Source organism: Euprymna scolopes, chromosome 29 (genome assembly GCF_053919585.1).
Source record: "Euprymna scolopes isolate OS-2025 chromosome 29, ASM5391958v1, whole genome shotgun sequence".
In the NCBI taxonomy this organism is placed as follows: domain Eukaryota; kingdom Metazoa; phylum Mollusca; class Cephalopoda; order Sepiida; family Sepiolidae; genus Euprymna; species Euprymna scolopes.
Genome location: NC_136510.1, coordinates 43,817,909 through 43,835,685, shown reverse-complemented (window position 1 = coordinate 43,835,685; position 17,777 = coordinate 43,817,909). Strand labels below are relative to the sequence as shown.

General features: G+C 32.7%; 1 protein-coding gene across 3 annotated transcripts in view; it reads left to right on the top strand.

The window, feature by feature from the left end:
- LOC145252623 (bifunctional heparan sulfate N-deacetylase/N-sulfotransferase-like) overlaps positions 1-17,777 on the top strand; it is a 196,980-nt gene that overhangs the window by 64,886 nt on the left and 114,317 nt on the right. For all 3 annotated transcript variants that reach the window (XM_080112347.1, XM_080112346.1, XM_080112348.1), the window contains exon 3: positions 4,982-5,108. In XM_080112347.1, the coding sequence (XP_079968473.1) occupies positions 4,982-5,108 (127 nt within the window). The remainder of the gene's footprint in view (positions 1-4,981; positions 5,109-17,777) is intronic.

Sequence of the window (17,777 nt, the reverse complement as noted above, 5' to 3'; positions counted from 1 at the left end):
AAAAAAAAAAAATTCATATGCTGAAATATTATATCATATCGTATATTTAAAAAACAAATAATCTCTTTCTTTACCCTTCTCTCTCTTCTCCTCATAATTATATTTTTCATCTATCATCTAAATGTGCTTTTCCCCTATGGATAATATTCGTTTTCTCCCTCCCTCTCTCATATATATATATATATATATATGATTGCATCTCTCTAGACAATGAAGCCTGTCTGTGAATAGCTATTATATATACTAGAATGCCGCCTGGCATTGCCTGGTTGTAAAATACGCTTAAATATGATATTTTGATTAAGGCAGATGTCGTATTTATTATATTATATTGGATCCAATATATAGTAATGATTTAAAAAGTTAAAAAAAAAAATGACTTGTGTCCCACCTAGAATCAAAACCAAAACGTTTAGTTTAAGATTTTTTTCCTTTGACGTTAATGCCTGACCTATGATGACATGCTTGCAAGGCTAAAAATTCAAATATGAATCAATAGCTACTATGTTACGCATGCATATTTGTAATGTCATTGTTCAACCTTCAACTGGCAAATTTTATTTATTTATTTATTTTTTTTTTAATTTTCACACTTTTGTACTGATTTTCCCTGGCTAAAACCCAAATATGAAGTTTCGCATGGGTTCAAATACTTATATATGAAGTTTCATGTCTGTAGACCAAAAACTGACAGGAGTTGGGTAGGAAAACTTTTTAAAACAAATATATATACACATACATAAGTATATATATATATATATATATATATATATATATATATATATATATATATATATATATATATATATATAGAAAGAGATTTGTGTTTACGATAATCTTTTTACGCAAGTATAAATCAAGTAGAATGTCTGCATGAATATAATTACAAAACTAAAGATGATCATCCCATAAGAAAACCAAAAAAACTAATGGAAAATTAATTAAAATGAATGTTTAAAAGAATATTCAAATTAGCTAGATCTTTTGCTAGTGAATGTAATTCCATGACCCATATATAACAAAGTTGTATTTTCTTTTTAAACAAATAGGAAAAAGCATTTTTAATATGAATATCAGTACACACACAAAAAAAATTCTAATTTATAGGAGTGTGTGTGTGTGTATATATATATATATATATATATATATATATATATATATATATGCGGAGGAGGGATGCATGTATATACAAAGGTTGTTTCAAAAGTGAAGTCTCCTGATTTTTTTTTTTTTTTACCTCAAAATGTTGAAGAGCTACAAAGATGAATGGTAGCATTAAAACGAGCAACCTTTTGTGCTCTAGAATTTATTTTACTACATAGTCACTACCATTCTCAAGGCACTTTTGTCAGAAATTCAATGATACATCTCTGCTTCTGACGCACATGCATAACAGAGGTTGCTTTCTTGGTCTCACATTGTCAATATCTGCAACAGAGAGATGAAACTTTCAGGCCGTGAATGTATAAGTTCAGTCATAACAATATAGTTTGCATTCCCTTTGATCTATTTGGACGAAATAAAAAAAAATAGGAGGCATTACTTTCGGAACACCCCTTAGTATATGCATGTGTGTGTGTTTATATATATATATATATATATATATATATATATATATATATAGTGTGTCTATTTATACTTGCTACTGATGTTATGCCAGTGTTTGTTTGTCTAACCAAGTGTTTACTCATAACACCTTTCCCCCCCCTCATTAACATACTTTACAGCTTCTTCTTAAATTGCCCCCCCCCCTACATTACCCTGACACTAAACTGTTGATATCCTCACCATCTCCTCATATGTTTTTACATACAACTAGATATATATGATGAGATCAGTAATTATATAATATATATATATATATATATATATATATATATATATATATATATATACACACATACACACACACACACACACACACACACTAAATTATAACAAAAGAAAAACCCTCTCTTCATAATTTATATATATAAAAAAAAAACCCTTAAATCCACATTCCAGCGTAAACTATCCCTTCTCATTCCTTCTACTGTAGACAGTAATTTGAGAGAGGAAGATTATTTGTCATATAATAATAAGGGAACAGGTTTAAATGGGTAAACCATTCATGGAAGAGAAAAACGCAATCCATAGAATAGGTGTACCTTATATCACATATATTTAGTTTTAACAAAAAATAATACTCAACAAAATTGAAAATATTCTAAATTTATTTGTATTCCCCTCTCCCCCAGTCTCCCAGAATAAATTCACTAACACCTGAGATTCGTTCTTATAATTTTTGCACTCATCTTTATTACTGTCTGGCATCCATTACAATCAAATTCGTTTTTGTAAATGTTTCTGTTCTATACGCATTTGTTATTTCTTAGGTCTCATATCTTCAAAAGCAAATATATTATTGCTAAAAATAGTTATTTCCCTTAGATGATATTTCTTTTTAGGTGTTTAAGTATGTGCTCATAATTAGCAAACTACCGGACCAGATTAAGTGTGTGTGTGTGTGTGTGTAATATATATATATATATATATATATATATATATATATATATTAATTAAATAAATTGTATCCAAGTATGTTTATTATAAGCAGTATAAATTGTTTAATAAGTTTAGTATAAATTTTAGCCAAGTATATTGCCAATAACAAATAAAATTGCCTAATTAGAATTAAAGTTTGAGTTGTCAAAAAGCCAGTTTTTTATATTGGGTTGATATAATTATATATACTAGCAGAATCTGTGGAAATTCCTTAGAATAAGGAATATATTTATTAATCAACATGTTTTTGATAAAGTTGATATTTTTCTGGATAGCACAAAAATTATTTTTTTGATAGAAAAACCAATAACATGTAGTATATATTGAGTTTATTAACATCAAAATAATACCCATTGCATTTTAAAAAATTAGAACTGATCCAAATGAGATGAATTAATAAGTACTAATAAATACTAAGTAATATTGTGCTACATAGTTCAATACTCATAATAAAATCACATAAGAGACATTCCTTGATTTACTCCAGTCCAGCACCTTTTAGCAGACAATGCTAATTTTTCTGCCCTGTTTCTTTCAAATGTTTTCTTTTTTACATAATGTTTCACAGACTTTCTCCTGTGAAGAACTGTTACATGTCCAAATTACAAATAAGTTCTTTTCTCACATAATTACAATAATGATATATTATGATGTTTGTAAATGAGGCTACATCAAAGGAAGGTCACTCATATTCTTGTCAAGGGTTGCCAGATTGGCCTTTTAAAACAAAATTTCATAAAATTGGCCTTTTTCAAAGTGTAACATACGCACTAAGGAAGGAACAAGCAGAATATTAGGACCAAGTAAAGAATAGATACCTTGTAGCAGAAGACGATGACTGGCAACGACCAGCGCACATTTCAAGTGACACTGGTGATTCGACCTTGACATTGGCACAAGCACATGGTGTTGGTTGTTTGCAAACACATCAAATGGTCGAATATTCGTGAGCAAGATTTAAAAAAAAATATATTTACAACACTTTTGAAGATTTAAAAGAAAAATATATATTTACAAAACATTTTTTTTAAGTAACAAAACGAACGTATTTAAATAAAAAAAATATTTAAATAAATGGGTGTCTTTCTAAATGCGTTTTTAATATATTTACAGAACTTTTTAATAAAACTTAGAATAATAATTATAATAAAACAAATAAATTTAAGTCAAACTTATTAATGGTTGAAACAAATATAAAATAACTGACTTGTTTGTATTTTTTTTAATGTTTCACGGATTTTTGCAACCAATATTGATTTTTATGTATAGTGTTTTTTTTTTGTTTTTTTTTGTGTGTGTGTGCATTTTTAATACGATTCAATTTATTCTTTCAAACATTAACTTTAGTGACAATATATTTTTAAATATTAAATTTTGATTTAATCTCATGAAGTAATATATTTAAATAAATGGGTGTCTTTCCGATGCATTTTTACTATTACAGAACTTTTTAATAAAACTTAAAATAATAATAATTATAATAAAAATGAATAAAAAGAATGAACTATATTAATTACAAATCATTAAAAACCGACGTCCTGTCTATTAAAAATACATAATTTTAAAAATTTAAAAATAAAATTATTTAAACCAAACTTTTAAATGGCAGAAACAAATATAAAATAACTGACTTGTTCGGATTTTTGCGAATGTTTCGTGGGTTTTTGCGACCAAGATTAGTTTTATGTACAGTGTTTTTTTTCTTTTTGTTTGCGTTTTTAATACAATTCTATATTCATTTAAAGTGCAATGTATGTTGGTCAGTGAAGGAGAAATCCGTCTAGGCCGAGGCAATTTTTATGCATAATAAAATCACAAGTATAAATAGAGATTTAAAAAATATATGTATCACAAATCTTTTTTTTTATATTTGTTTCTGCCAAGTTTGTCTTAAATTTATTTATTTTATTATAATTATTCTAAGTTTTATTAAAAAGTTCTGTAAATATATTAAAAATGCCCTCAGAAAGACGCCCATTTATTTAAATATCTTTTATTTAAATACGTTCGTTTTGTTACTTAAAAAAATGTTTTGTAAATATGTATTTTTCTTTTAAATCTTCAAAAGTTTGTAAATATATTTTTAAAAGAATCTTTCTCGCGAATATTCGACCATGTCTGCTATTTGACACGTTTACAAACAACCAACGCCATGTGCTTGTACCAATGTCAAGGTCGAATCACCGGTGTCACTTGAAATGTGCGCTGGTCGTTGCCAATCGTCGTCTTCTGCTACAGAGTATCTATTCTTTACTTCTTCCGAATATTATATAGATAATAGATTGTATCCATTTTAAGATTACATAATTTTTTTTGCTTTAATTTCTATGGTAAATATTCATACTTACATGATGCTTCAGAAGATGTGAACATTTCTTTATTCAAACAAATCTTATTTTCATTTTTTTTTTTTTTTTTTTTTTTTTCTTTCTTTTAGGCATTATTGGATGCACAGAAACGTCTTCAGAACCAGATAAAAGGATTCCGTTTTAATTTAGGATTTTCTGGAAAATATTACCAAAAAGGAACTCCAGAGGAGAACCTTGGGGATCAGCTGTTGATAGGTAAGATTCTACTGCTACTAATACTACTACTATTGCTTTTACTATTCACAATGGTGTTTGAGAATTTTTTAACTAAATTTTGTTTGCAATGTTTCTTGATATTTTGAGAAGGGGGGGGGGACTCCAATAGCAAAACTCCTGGTATTTTATTTTGGGGGAGGAGGGTGAGGCCAAAATTTTAAAATCTTATTGGATTGTAGATGGTTAAAATTTTCCTCATCTATGTTTATACTCTTTCAATTATTATCGTCAATCAAGATTCTGAGGCATAGTATATTTTACTTGGATTTATTGATCATCAACAAAGGTAAAACTGACAACGAATAAAAACATTGTTTCAGAAAGACATGAGTGCAAACTGAAGACAAGGCAAAGATGAGTTTACTAAAAGCTTAATGTTGTAGACTTAATAAATTGACAGAATAGAAAGCATTTTGAGCCTAACAAATACTGTTAGAAAGAATAAAATACATGTTATCTATTATATAAAAGCGAAAATATGTGTGTTAGGGTGTGTGTTTCTTTTGTATGTCTAGCAAAGGCATTTTTATATACTTCCTAGATTATAATATCCCTGATTTACGAAAGGCAGTCATCTCTATCTTTTATTTAAGCGACTTTTATTTTATAAAATTCCCATTATTCTGCCTTCTCGCATGTTTGTTCGTGTTTTTCGTATACAAAAGCGAAACTAACGAAAGCAAAGGTAGTTTCCTGGCTTTGTGCCGGCAACGTCCAGAAAAAAATTAGCTTTGATCATTGTGTGGAAAACCCCTCATATCAGACAATTGCTATTCATTTGGACACTTGGGAGCTGGGAACGACCTCGTGGTGAAGAAAATAAATACCACGAGAGATTTCATTTCTTCGCCGATTCCTGACCTAATTATCAGTGAGTCAACAGCTTTTGATTGACGTCACTAAATTTAAACTCTTTTAATTTCCTTTGTCGCCGTAGCAGCGCAGCGGTAAGATCTGAGGTTTTCCGCTTTCGCGTTACGGGTCCAAACCTGCCTGCTTACTAACACTTTTTTTTTTTTTTTTTTTTTTTTTTTTTTTTTTTTTTTGTTCTTTTACACCTCCAAACACCATGGGCAATGCTACACACCCTCGCTAGTCTATATATATATATATATATATATATATATAAAAGCGAAAATGTGTGTGTGTGTGTGCATTTTTTCTGTATGTCCACCAAAGGCTTTTTTCCCCCGCTGTTCTCGGCTTGTTCGCTTATTTTTATAACTTTTTGTATGCTACACAGATAATATCTCGCACTTATGAAACCTGGTCGTAAGAATATTTTATTTCACCTGCTTTTATACAACGACAACAAAATTTGCGTTTTGAATTTGTTTGCTGCTGCTATGACCTAGAAAAACGAAGTTCGTTTTTAAACGCTCATTTTCGACTAATCAAAAGTCCCTGGCTTTCTGGCCTCGCGTTATGTCTTCAGACTATTAATCTTGAGGCTTCGGGTAGCCCCCAACGTTAGTTTTTTTCTTTTTTGATCCACCCACCCACCCCCATCCCAACACACACATCTGCAAACATCCGTGCAACGCTGGGTACATCGGGTTCGAGCCTACCTCCCTCTCAAAACTTTTTTCGCTGTTTTTTTTATTTTTTTAATATTTGTATCTACCCCCCCCCCCCCAACACACGCACCCACAAGCACCCGGGCAACGCCGGGTACCCCTGCTAGTATATATATATATATATATATATATGTTTGTGTATGTATGTATGTATGTATGTTTGCTTTTTGTATATGTCCGCAAAAGGCTTTTTTCCAAGAAGCGATCGGTCGGCTTACTCCTTAAAACTTTTTATATGCTGTCTAAATGATAATATCTACGAGGTTAAGAATGGGAGTCGCCTGTCTATTTAATTTGCCCGACATTGTAAAGCTAAATATTCCATATTTTTGGATCGCCGCGTGTGGATTCAGCCTTTTCGTATAAAAGTGAAACCAATTTGAAGCTGACGTCCAAAAGCAATCAGCTTTGATCAATACTGAGTTTCTCCTTATATCAGACAATTGCTATTCAATTTGGATAATCCCCTTTTTATGGTTTCCCCCCACAACATCTTGGGGAAACAAAACAAAACAAAAAAAAAAAAAAAAAAAAAAAAAAAAAAAAACTGCCCCGCAGTGAAAGTTGACCTCATTAAGTCATTAAGTACGGGCACCTGCCAATTCTTAATCAAATTAATTCAAACATGTTTCCGTTATTATTTCTTGGTGGCCGATCGGTTAACATCGCACGTTTTTTTTTTTTTTTCACACTTTATTTTCCAACTTCGCCTCAAGGCTTCAGGTTCGATCCTTCCTACTTACCTACCAAAACTTTTTTTTTACCCCCCCCCCCCCCGACACAAACACCCGGGCAACGATTTTTTATTCTTTTTTGATTTACAGAAACAGAAAAACGAACGTTAAAAAAAATGAAAAACACGTGAAAAATGGCTTAAATAACCGTGCTTCAATATTAAAATTTTAAAAATCGAAAAGAAAGACATCTCACACCACGATTCAAACCCAAAACATTTAGATAATGAGGCAGCGCTCTAAGCAACTGAGCTAAGATGACGTTGCCGAAATTGTGTCGCTTTTTCAAATATTTAAAGTAAATCAGGTTACGACGTCGTATGACACATGCGTAGAAACGAACTCATCATGAGAGAACGGTTTTTGCTGACCCCCCCCCCCTCCCTGTAGAAAACTACTGATTTCAGGGTGAAGGAATTAACGTTTTTGCCCAATTTTTTGATATTTGTCGGGCGAAGATTGGAAGTTTAAAATGATACCGATCTGGCGAAAATCCGTGACCCGTGTGGAAAGTTTTTGCGAGACATACAAACACACACACACATACATACAAACAAACAAACACATTTTCACTTTTATATATATATACTCGCGGGGGGGGGGGTACCCGGCGTTGCCCGGGTGTTTGTAGGTGTGTATGGGGGGGGATAAGTAATAACCCTGAAACGATGTTATAAAAATCGGAAAAACAAAAAAAAAAAAAAAACAAAAAAAAAACAGGGGTGAAAAAAAAAACCCGCTGTGTGTATGGGGGGGGGGGCGAAGTAAACTAAAGAATAAGCGAAGTAAAAGAAAAATAAAGAAACGTTGCCCGCGTGTCTAAAGATGTAAAAGAAAAAAAAACAGTTTTGGTCGTGAGGCTGGATTGAATCCTGGAGCCTTGACGGGAGGTGAAACAAACTCCAACCACTTAACCGTGTAGGCCAAGAGTAAGAGGAATTGATTATAGTGTTAAAATAAGGCTTATAAAGCTAGTGAAAGAGGTTTGATTGACAGATAGCCACTAAATGAGGTCATCGTGGGAGCGTTACGATTTTATTTTTTTGTTTTACTTCACATTAGCGTTTATTAAATTACGTATTTCGTTTCCTGTCTAGACATCTCTCTCTCTCTCTCTCTCTCTCTCTCTCTCTCTCTCTCTCTCTCTGTTTGTGTATGTCTCTCTCTCTCACTTCGTCTTCCTTACTCTAAAGACTGTTACTAAAAAAGAAAATGGCGTCTGGCTGTTTTTGTTTTTTTTTGTAAAAACTTTGATCATTAATATTTTTTGTAAGTGTATTTTTTTTTTACTTTACATTTTTGGCTTGTTATTTTTCATTTAACTATCGTATCTAACTATTTATAATGTGCTAATAACTTTGGTAATGTTGTCATAGCGTAGAAGTTCATAGTTTATCTTGTGTGAGGGTTAAATTTTTTTTTACCAATAACATTTTTAAATTTTAAATTTAGACTGCCATTAGAGCTTGCTGACGTCAAGATCACGTGACATGACTCAGCGGGTTTTAAATACAAGTTGACCCAAAATAAATGGCCCCGTGTATACTTTATGTAGAAGAGTTGGCGCCCGTATTTTTTGGGGCAGTTATAAATCGATTTAAAAATATTTAATGTTTAACATTAAAATGTCATTTTTTTGGCCCCTTCCCCCTGCAGAAAATCGATCAGTTGACGCACTTCTGATGGTCCTTTTGGGCTAATTTTTCGATATTTGTCGTCTGGGGGTGGGTGGGGCTTTAATATGATACCAAGTTTGTGAATTTTTGTTCCGTCAGTCAAAAGTTTTTAGCAGACACACATACATACATACATTTTCGCTTTTATATATATATAGATAGATAGAAGATAAGGCAAAACTATGCAAATGCAAACAGAAACCGGAAAGCTTCCCCCCACCCCACCCCGGCCAGGTTTAAAAGCAACGTTCATTTCTGCACATGCATGGTGACTCCTATTATTCTTCAAGTTGACAATTATTACCAACTCCTTGCATTCATTATCTTCTTTGGCCTAATGGTTAGTGAGGAAGACTAATTACCCTATGTTATTGAGTTCGATCACACCTCTCTTTCTCTATCTTTTTTAAAAAAATTTTTATGTTGTCCTTATTTCAATATCCTCCACCTGGGCAAAAGTTAATTACCAACTCAATGAATTCATTATCCTCTTTGGCCTAATGGTTAACGTGGAAAATTAATTACCCATCTCTCTCTCTCTCTCTCTCTCTCTCTCTCCTTATCTTTTTTTTTTTTTTATTTTAACCACATGGAAGCCATTCTTAACATTGTTTCATCCTTATGTCAATATCCTCCACCCGGGCAACATCGGATACTCCCCGCTAGTGCTATATAATAACTAAATTATGTGAGGTTAGATGGAAGTTTCTTATATGGTGAGAAGATGAACAAAGTTTGTTTAAATAGAAGAAATAATAATACTAGCACGATTCAGTTCTGTCTTCAAAGAGAAGGTAATAATTCTACTGGCAATATTCAAAAATATCAAGATACATCACGATAGAAAACTACACCATGAGGGTCATGAAGAAGGCAGCTTAATCGATTGGGGACAAGCATTGAACACCTCTGCTGGTGAGGAGTTTGAAATAAGCCCCTAAGAAAAAAAGGGCAGATTAATTGTTGAAAGAATCTTTTCACTCCATTTACATACTGATATGACTTTAAACTAGATCCGATGGCCAGGCCCCTCTTTTGAAGCTTTATGAGACGTGAACTTGTTGCCATAACTCCCATGTTCACTGTAAATTGGAGTGATAGTACTTGCCAGGATTCTGTTTATATGAGGGGTATTCCAAAAGTAATGCCTCCTATTTTTCTATTACACTCGAATGGATCAGAAGGGGATTGCAAATTGCATTGTTATGATGAGACCTGAAAGTTTCATCTCTGTTACAGATATTGACGACATGAAACTCTAAGAAAGCAACTCCTGTATTGGACATGCATTAGATGCAGAGATGCGTTATTGAATTCTAGCAAAAGCGCATTGAGAATGGTGGTGATTATGTAGAACAATAAATTCTTGAGTACAAAAGGTTGTTTGTTTTAATGGCACTACCTGTGTCTTCATAGCTCTTCAACTTTTGAAGTTATAAAGAAGTAGGAGGCTTTTCTTTTGAAACAACCTTTGTAGATTAAATGGGCAAACATGAAGCTGCACCTTTGGGAGTTTTCCCTTGGCAACAAAATACAGAGTAATGTCCATTATTAAAATGGCTTTTCCCGTTATGACTGGTGTGGTGCCAGTTCTGTTCATTTTTAGGAGGTCCACCTCACGTTGAGAAAGAATTAGTTTATTGCTAATCACTTGAGAATGCTGACAAGGTTACCCAGGCAGTGTGCAATTTCCTTAGGCGCTGGTTCCTCAATCCTACTTTCTAACCTTTTATATCACATCTTCCCACCATGGGAGGAAGATAAATAGTCCCCGAGTTGGTATTGCTCTCAGGTACATTCTGACTCAAAGTTGTAGCACGAGTCAGATACCCATCTAGGAGCCAAATAAAATCTGTCATTTACAAACAATTTACAAAATGTATACCTACAAAATAAATAATATACAAACCAGCGTGAAATTACCTTAAAAAAAGGAAAAAAGTCAACATTAGTGTAAATCATATCCTTACATCATTTGTAGACATTTATGCTGACGACACTACCATTTATGGTACCACATCTAAGACAGTAAACGACCAAGTTCTCTCCAATTCTCTCTCCTCTGATCTTGAGCACGTAGTACAATGGGGAAAGGAGTGGCTGGTTACTTTTAATGCATCTAAAACCAAGCTTCTCTCTTTACATCATCAACATTCTAATTCACATTTGTCATCAATTGAAATGAATGGCTCTCGTCTTCAGGAGGCCTCAAGTTTTGACAAGCTTCTGGGCTTGACCATTACTCCTGATCTTAAATGGAACACGTATATCAAATCTGTTGCCAAGGCCGCTGGAAAAATGGTGGGATCTTTCTATCGATCCAGTAGATATCTCACTGCTGATGCTATTCTCTACCTATATAAGAGCCAGGTACGTCCAAGGATGGAATACTGTTGCCACATCTGGGCAGGAGCTGCTAGAAAGGACTTGTCCTGCCTTGATAGAGTTCAAAATAGACTTCGTAGCCTCGTAGGAGATGTCCTTTTCTCCTCCTTGCAACCTCTATCTCACAGAAGAGATGTTGCGAGTTTGTCTCTGATGTATCGTTATTTTCATGGAAAGTGTTCAACTGAGCTTCAATCTATGGTCCCCCCTCGCCAAACTTTCACAAGAAACACTCGTCTAGCTGTAAACACTATCAATAATTTCCCCCACTCTTTATCTGTGCCTAAACCTAAACGTAGATTCCATGAACAAAGCTTCTTTCTTAGAACTGCACGCCTGTGGAATTGTCTTCCGTTTTCCTGCTTTCCGGCTGACTACAATATGGTTGTGTTCAAGTCTAAAGTAAATAAGTTCTTGATGAGCCGTTCCATATAAGTTATTAAATTTACCAAATTTTCATTACTAATGATTACTATATTGACCAATTTCTACTGTACACTCTTTAACCCTTATCCTTGAGTGGCCTCTGGGCCTTGATAATGTGGTGATGCCTTTGTAAAAAAAAAAAAAAAAAAAAAAAAAAAAAAAGTATGATTAGTCACAATCAGAAATAAAAAAAAATCAGAACTTTTGGAAGTATTAGAATCAGAAAAACAAATGATGCCTATTTTCCAATGCTAAAATCATTTTTTTTTTTAAATTTTCTTTATCTTTTGTTTGTTTTTGTTTAAATCTTAATTTTACATTGCGGTAAATAATAAATTGACAATAGATAAGTATTGATTTTAACAACTTGTCAAACTAAAATCCATAGATCGACCACAAGTTTATTTTTTATGTTTGCATATATGATGAGTTTTTTTTTTTTATTTATTTTTTTTCTAAAGGTAATATTTAGAGGTAAAAAAAAGAATCAGTAATTTTATCAGAATTGAGTGGAGTGGGTATTGGAAGTGACCCATCATTAGTTAAGATGCAATAAAACCCAACAATTAGCCAATCCATTGAGTCAATTATACTGAAGTTAAGCCTGTCTTGTTAAATTCAAGGTATAATTAGTTCAAAAGCACATAAAATAGGTAGCTCAAATTTCAAGTGTTCAATTAGTGCTTATGGATATGACATGAACCCAACCTCTTCCAATTATGTTTACATAAATCATTTGGTTTAACATTTGTGTTACATGTTGGCATGTGTTGAATGGCTTTTAGAAATTTACTTTCAAAACTAACCTATGTCTGGCCTGGTCATTATATAAACTACATAACCTAAAATGCAACATGTTTTCTTGAAGTTATTTCTTAAGTTGAGGCAAAATTCTTTGGTAATGTCACTAAATCTAGTATTGAGTTGATTGTGAGAAAGAAAAACCTGTGCGGGCATTAAAAAATGTTTTCATGCTAAATATTATTACATGAGAAGCCATGTCAAGTTAATATTTATTTTAAGCATCTAAACTCACAAAATACACAATTTAAATATGTAAACATTAGTTAAAAACTAATCAGCATTACTCTTTTAACTGCTTCATTTTGAAGCAAAAAAAGCCTTGACCTTGTTGATTGAAAAAGCAAAATGCTGTGATCCGAAATGGAAAATGAAATGAGCCAAAATTGAAAACTTGAAGCAAAAATAAAAACTGAAGCTACACTTTTAGGAACGATCATAAAACATATTTTATTTGCAAACGTTTTTGTGTCATCAGAAAACAAATTAAACAACTAAGAAATTTTTTCTTTTTTTTTTTTTTCGTTTCGGATCACAGCATTTACCTTTCTTGATCAACAAGGTCAAGACTGTTAAGTCTGATATGAAGCAGTTAAGACAGCCATGTTCTAGAGTGGTAGTGCTGACCAAGGTTACAGTCGGAAGGTTTGAGGTCAAACTCTGACTTTTAGAATTCCAAAATATCCTACTCATACTCTTAATTTTAAACTCTTCCAATATTCAGTCTGTTGATTGTTGTTCAGGGATTAAAAAATCTGACACCAACTTTTTATTTAATTCACAGGAGTAGCATGTGATCATTCCTTCAGCCGTGATTGGGTATAAGTCCTAAGTAACTGGCAATTGTATTTTGAGTGTAACTTTATAACTGAATTTTACCAAGTATTTTAACCACAACACCACAGGTCTTTGCAGATTTCCCAAGTTAGACAAGGTATACTTGTAGACAGTCGAACATTACATCGACAGAAACGTAGTGGAAATAACACTAACGAGAACGGTAGTTCAAATAATACAAATCCATTTATTGTCATGATGTTACTAAAATACTACATTCTAACAGTGACTAGGTGACTCCAATTACAACAATAACCTGTTGTAATCTGTCATATATTTCTTGAAAAATAGATAGACATTGTCAACGAACTACTTTTGCTATTGATAAATTACTTGGAGGTCTGGTAATAAAATATATAGCATTGTGACATGGTACGATGGGCTATACCACTAAATTTTTTTTTCTAGACATATTCATTAATAACCCAGTACTCATTAATTAGTAATTGTAAACCTAACTGACACAAAGTAAAACATCATTGCAATCCTTTGCTTATCTTTGATATTTTAATATGCTTAAAATAGATAGAGGAGGTTTTTATGTACATAGGTTCAACATGTTGACACCTGTCTTCAATATAATGAATAATGGGAAATTATATCGGATAATTTTTATCATATTACACCTATGGGTTTTTATATTTAAATAAAATTTTATCTCTGTCTGCACATGAAGTGGTTTCTGTTCAGTAGAATGCAGTATTCTTTTTTTAATTTCAAATTTGTATTTATTTTGAACCCTAAGTATTCATTTAAAAATCAATTTTGTGAATGTAAATAATAGGTGTCTAATGATTTATTCAGTCAAATATCATCACCATATATTTGTGTGTATGTATTTATTTTAATTATATAAAATTTCAATTATATAACACATGAACAGCTAAATATCCATGGAAATGTTTAGCTCATTACTTCTCAAATGCTACAATCTTATTGGGTTGACAAAATCTGTCAGTTTTTTAATTGTTCATATTGAAGAATTAAATATAGGGGGGGCAGGGCAACTTGAGATTCAAAACTGAAAGGGTCACCTGACCAAATTCATAATATTTTAAACTGACCATTAGTGTTCTTCTGTTGAGGCCCAAAGATATCAATTTCTTCCAAAGTTAGATAAGTGTCACCTTATTTAGATTAAAGGAGTTGAATTACGAATCAAGAATGGAGGGGGGGGGGCTGATGTCACCCTTCAGAGGGGAGAGGGCATTATTATAATTTAATACGCACATACTGAACACTCTCTCTATATATACACTTTTACTGAGTGTGTGTGTGTATATATATATATATATATATATATATATATATATATATATAATCATTGAGCTAAATCTCACCTGTAATATTCACTTATATCAGATTTGGAATGCTTTATTTTATTATTTTTGGTTCTCCTGTAGTAAATGTCTTTCTGATTCTACTTTCGTTTTCTTCTCACTCACATGCCCCTATTCTGAATTCATAGCAGCAGGCCAACATCAGTAGATTTGGTTTATGTTTAACATCTTCCAAACTGTAATAAATTATTGCACAGTAAAAATAAATACAATTGATCCTCATATCTTTTTTTTTTTTTTTTCTTCCCGAATTAAATTCCATTTTTTTCTAGTATTTTTAAGTTAAATTCAGTTTTTATGATATTTATGTTTAGTAAATTGTTAGGCAATTTGCTAGAATAATATTGCACTGCACTAATGCTTACAGCTATAAGCATTGCCACAAATCTTGTATGTTAGACTACCCTAGGTTCCTGGCGTTGCCCGGGTGTTTGGAGGTGTGTGTTGAGCAAAAGAAAAAAGTGGTAGTAGGCAGGCAGACTCGAATCCGTACCGTAAAGGAGGAAAAGAACGTGAAAAAAAAAGTGATGTCTTCGCTGTTGCGCCCAATGCCAAACCAGAAGTGGCAAAGGTTTTAATTAAGGCTAGTCAATCGAAAAGAGGGGATGACTTTCGAAAATATCGGTAAAAAAAAGGGCCCAGGTGAGGGTGAAAGAATTAATGTTGTTAGTCAATTTTTTAATATTTGTCGTCCGAAGGGTTGAGCTTCAAAACAATACTGATCTCGTGAAATCTGTCGCTTCTGTCAAAAGTTTTAGGCATACATACATACATTTAAACAGGCAGGTGAGATTTATATTATAGGTAACTAGTGGCTGCAGTTCATGGCCCCCAAAGTTGAATGTATGTCTTCTAGATAGCAAAAGCAAGCTACCAACTCAAGTCACCGAGGCCATGTTGGACGATACCAAAAAACATGTCAAAATATGAGTATCAATATTTAATTAGCAAATGAAATGTGATTGATTTTGTAAGCGTTTCAGTAGTTGATTGATTTAGAAGATATTTTAACTCCAATCACTAAAACCTTTTTGCTTATTAATAAAATATTGATTTTTAGAAGTACATTTTGTTGTGAACAGAACTACAGTGTAACCTCATTGTTCAAATTAAAATTTTTATTTTACTCTGCTTTTGTGACAACAGGGCCAATTTTTCCCATTAGAAATAATATAAATTAGGGGGACCTATGAAAATTCCACAATTGTATCCTTAGTCTGTTGTATATTGCTGCCATGCTTAAAATATTTCTCTTTTTTTTCTTCTTTTTTTTTTTTTGTACATCCAGCACAAATGCAGACCGTACAATATTATTGTACCACCTTTGTTCAAATTGAAACATGTTTATCTGAGTACTTTGGTTATGATAGTTTTAGAATATATCTGGTAGTAGGGGGTGTTCTATTAATGTTTCAAACTAGTCTAAAAGTTTGTGATATATACCCATTCTTTGGGCGTCCAATGTGAACACTGACCCCATATTATTCTATCTTTGAATATAACAGATGCTACACTTTGATCTATATATTTTATTTCGCAAGCAGATGCCAACAAAATAGTTAGGCATAAGGTCAATCAAAATGTGGGGAGGGTCTCTATGATCATCCTTATCACTGTACCTTTGATTTGTGTAAGCTATTCCTAGCTAGAGTTTTCAGTTACCATAATACCACATTCGCAACAGAAGTTGTTTTACTAAAGATTCGCAAATCAAGTCTTTTTTGTTGTTGTTGCAATTATATATATAAAAATTTTTTTTATTCAGTTCTAGCCTGAAGGTCAAGGAAGTGTATTTCATTTAGTTTCATTGAAATTTTAAAAAATACATTTCTTGTAATTCTCGTCAATCAGGCGATCTCATCTCTCTCTCTCTCTCTCTCTCTCTCTCTCTCTCTCTCTCTCTCTCTCTCTCTCTCTCTCACACACACACACATACATATATATAAATAATTATTTTTAATACCCACAGACACTACAGTTTCATCCTTTGGGAATCATCAGTACAGAGTCACAATTACTGCCAGTCGGGAGATTCGGACCCGGCAATAAAGCCATTTCTGACTCCATTAGCAAGGAACAAACCACTCGGCCAACATTAACTGCAGCAAAAATATAGTTAAAATTAACATTTATATTAATCGTAATTGTCGTTCAAGGAGGCTGAGAGTGATCTTGTGATTTTAACACCACGATCTGCACTTCGTGTGTTTAAGTGAACAACTCGTTTCATGTCAACGTAAAATGCTTGACAATAAGAACCGAGTTCTTAAAGGGCCAGACATAATTATCGCTATAATTATTTTTAATGCCTACAGGCACTAATGCTTCATCCTTTCGGGAATCTTCAGTGCAGAGGGTTACGATTACCACCGGTCGGATGAGGAGGATGTTGTAGTTTGCTTGTGTAGACTTGTTAGAAGGCTGATAATGCAGTTTTGTAGAAAAACACCATTAGATGTAAAACAAGGTAAAGAGTCAAATTCTGTCCAGTTCTCACCAAAAAACTATCACTGAGTTGTTGTTGCACCAACCACCCTACACTCATTAACCCTTATCCTCGAGTGGCCTCTGGGCCTTGATAATGGTAACTTCAATGTAAAAAAAAACAAAAAAAAAACCCTGATGAATTTAAGTTGTTTATTTACCATAATTTATAATAGTATGATCATGTTTTGAATTTTCTGAAGTATAGCTTATCTTCATAAAGAAGGGGAAAAAATGTGCAGTTACTCGGTGGAGGTGTATTTATGCCAGAAGCCAAAACTTCTAAGGCTGCATGTCCTAGCAGTAACGTCACACACACAAGATGGCGTCAATGTTTATGTGGAAAATGAGTGGCGAAGATCTTTCTCTTTTAAATGAAGCAACAGTA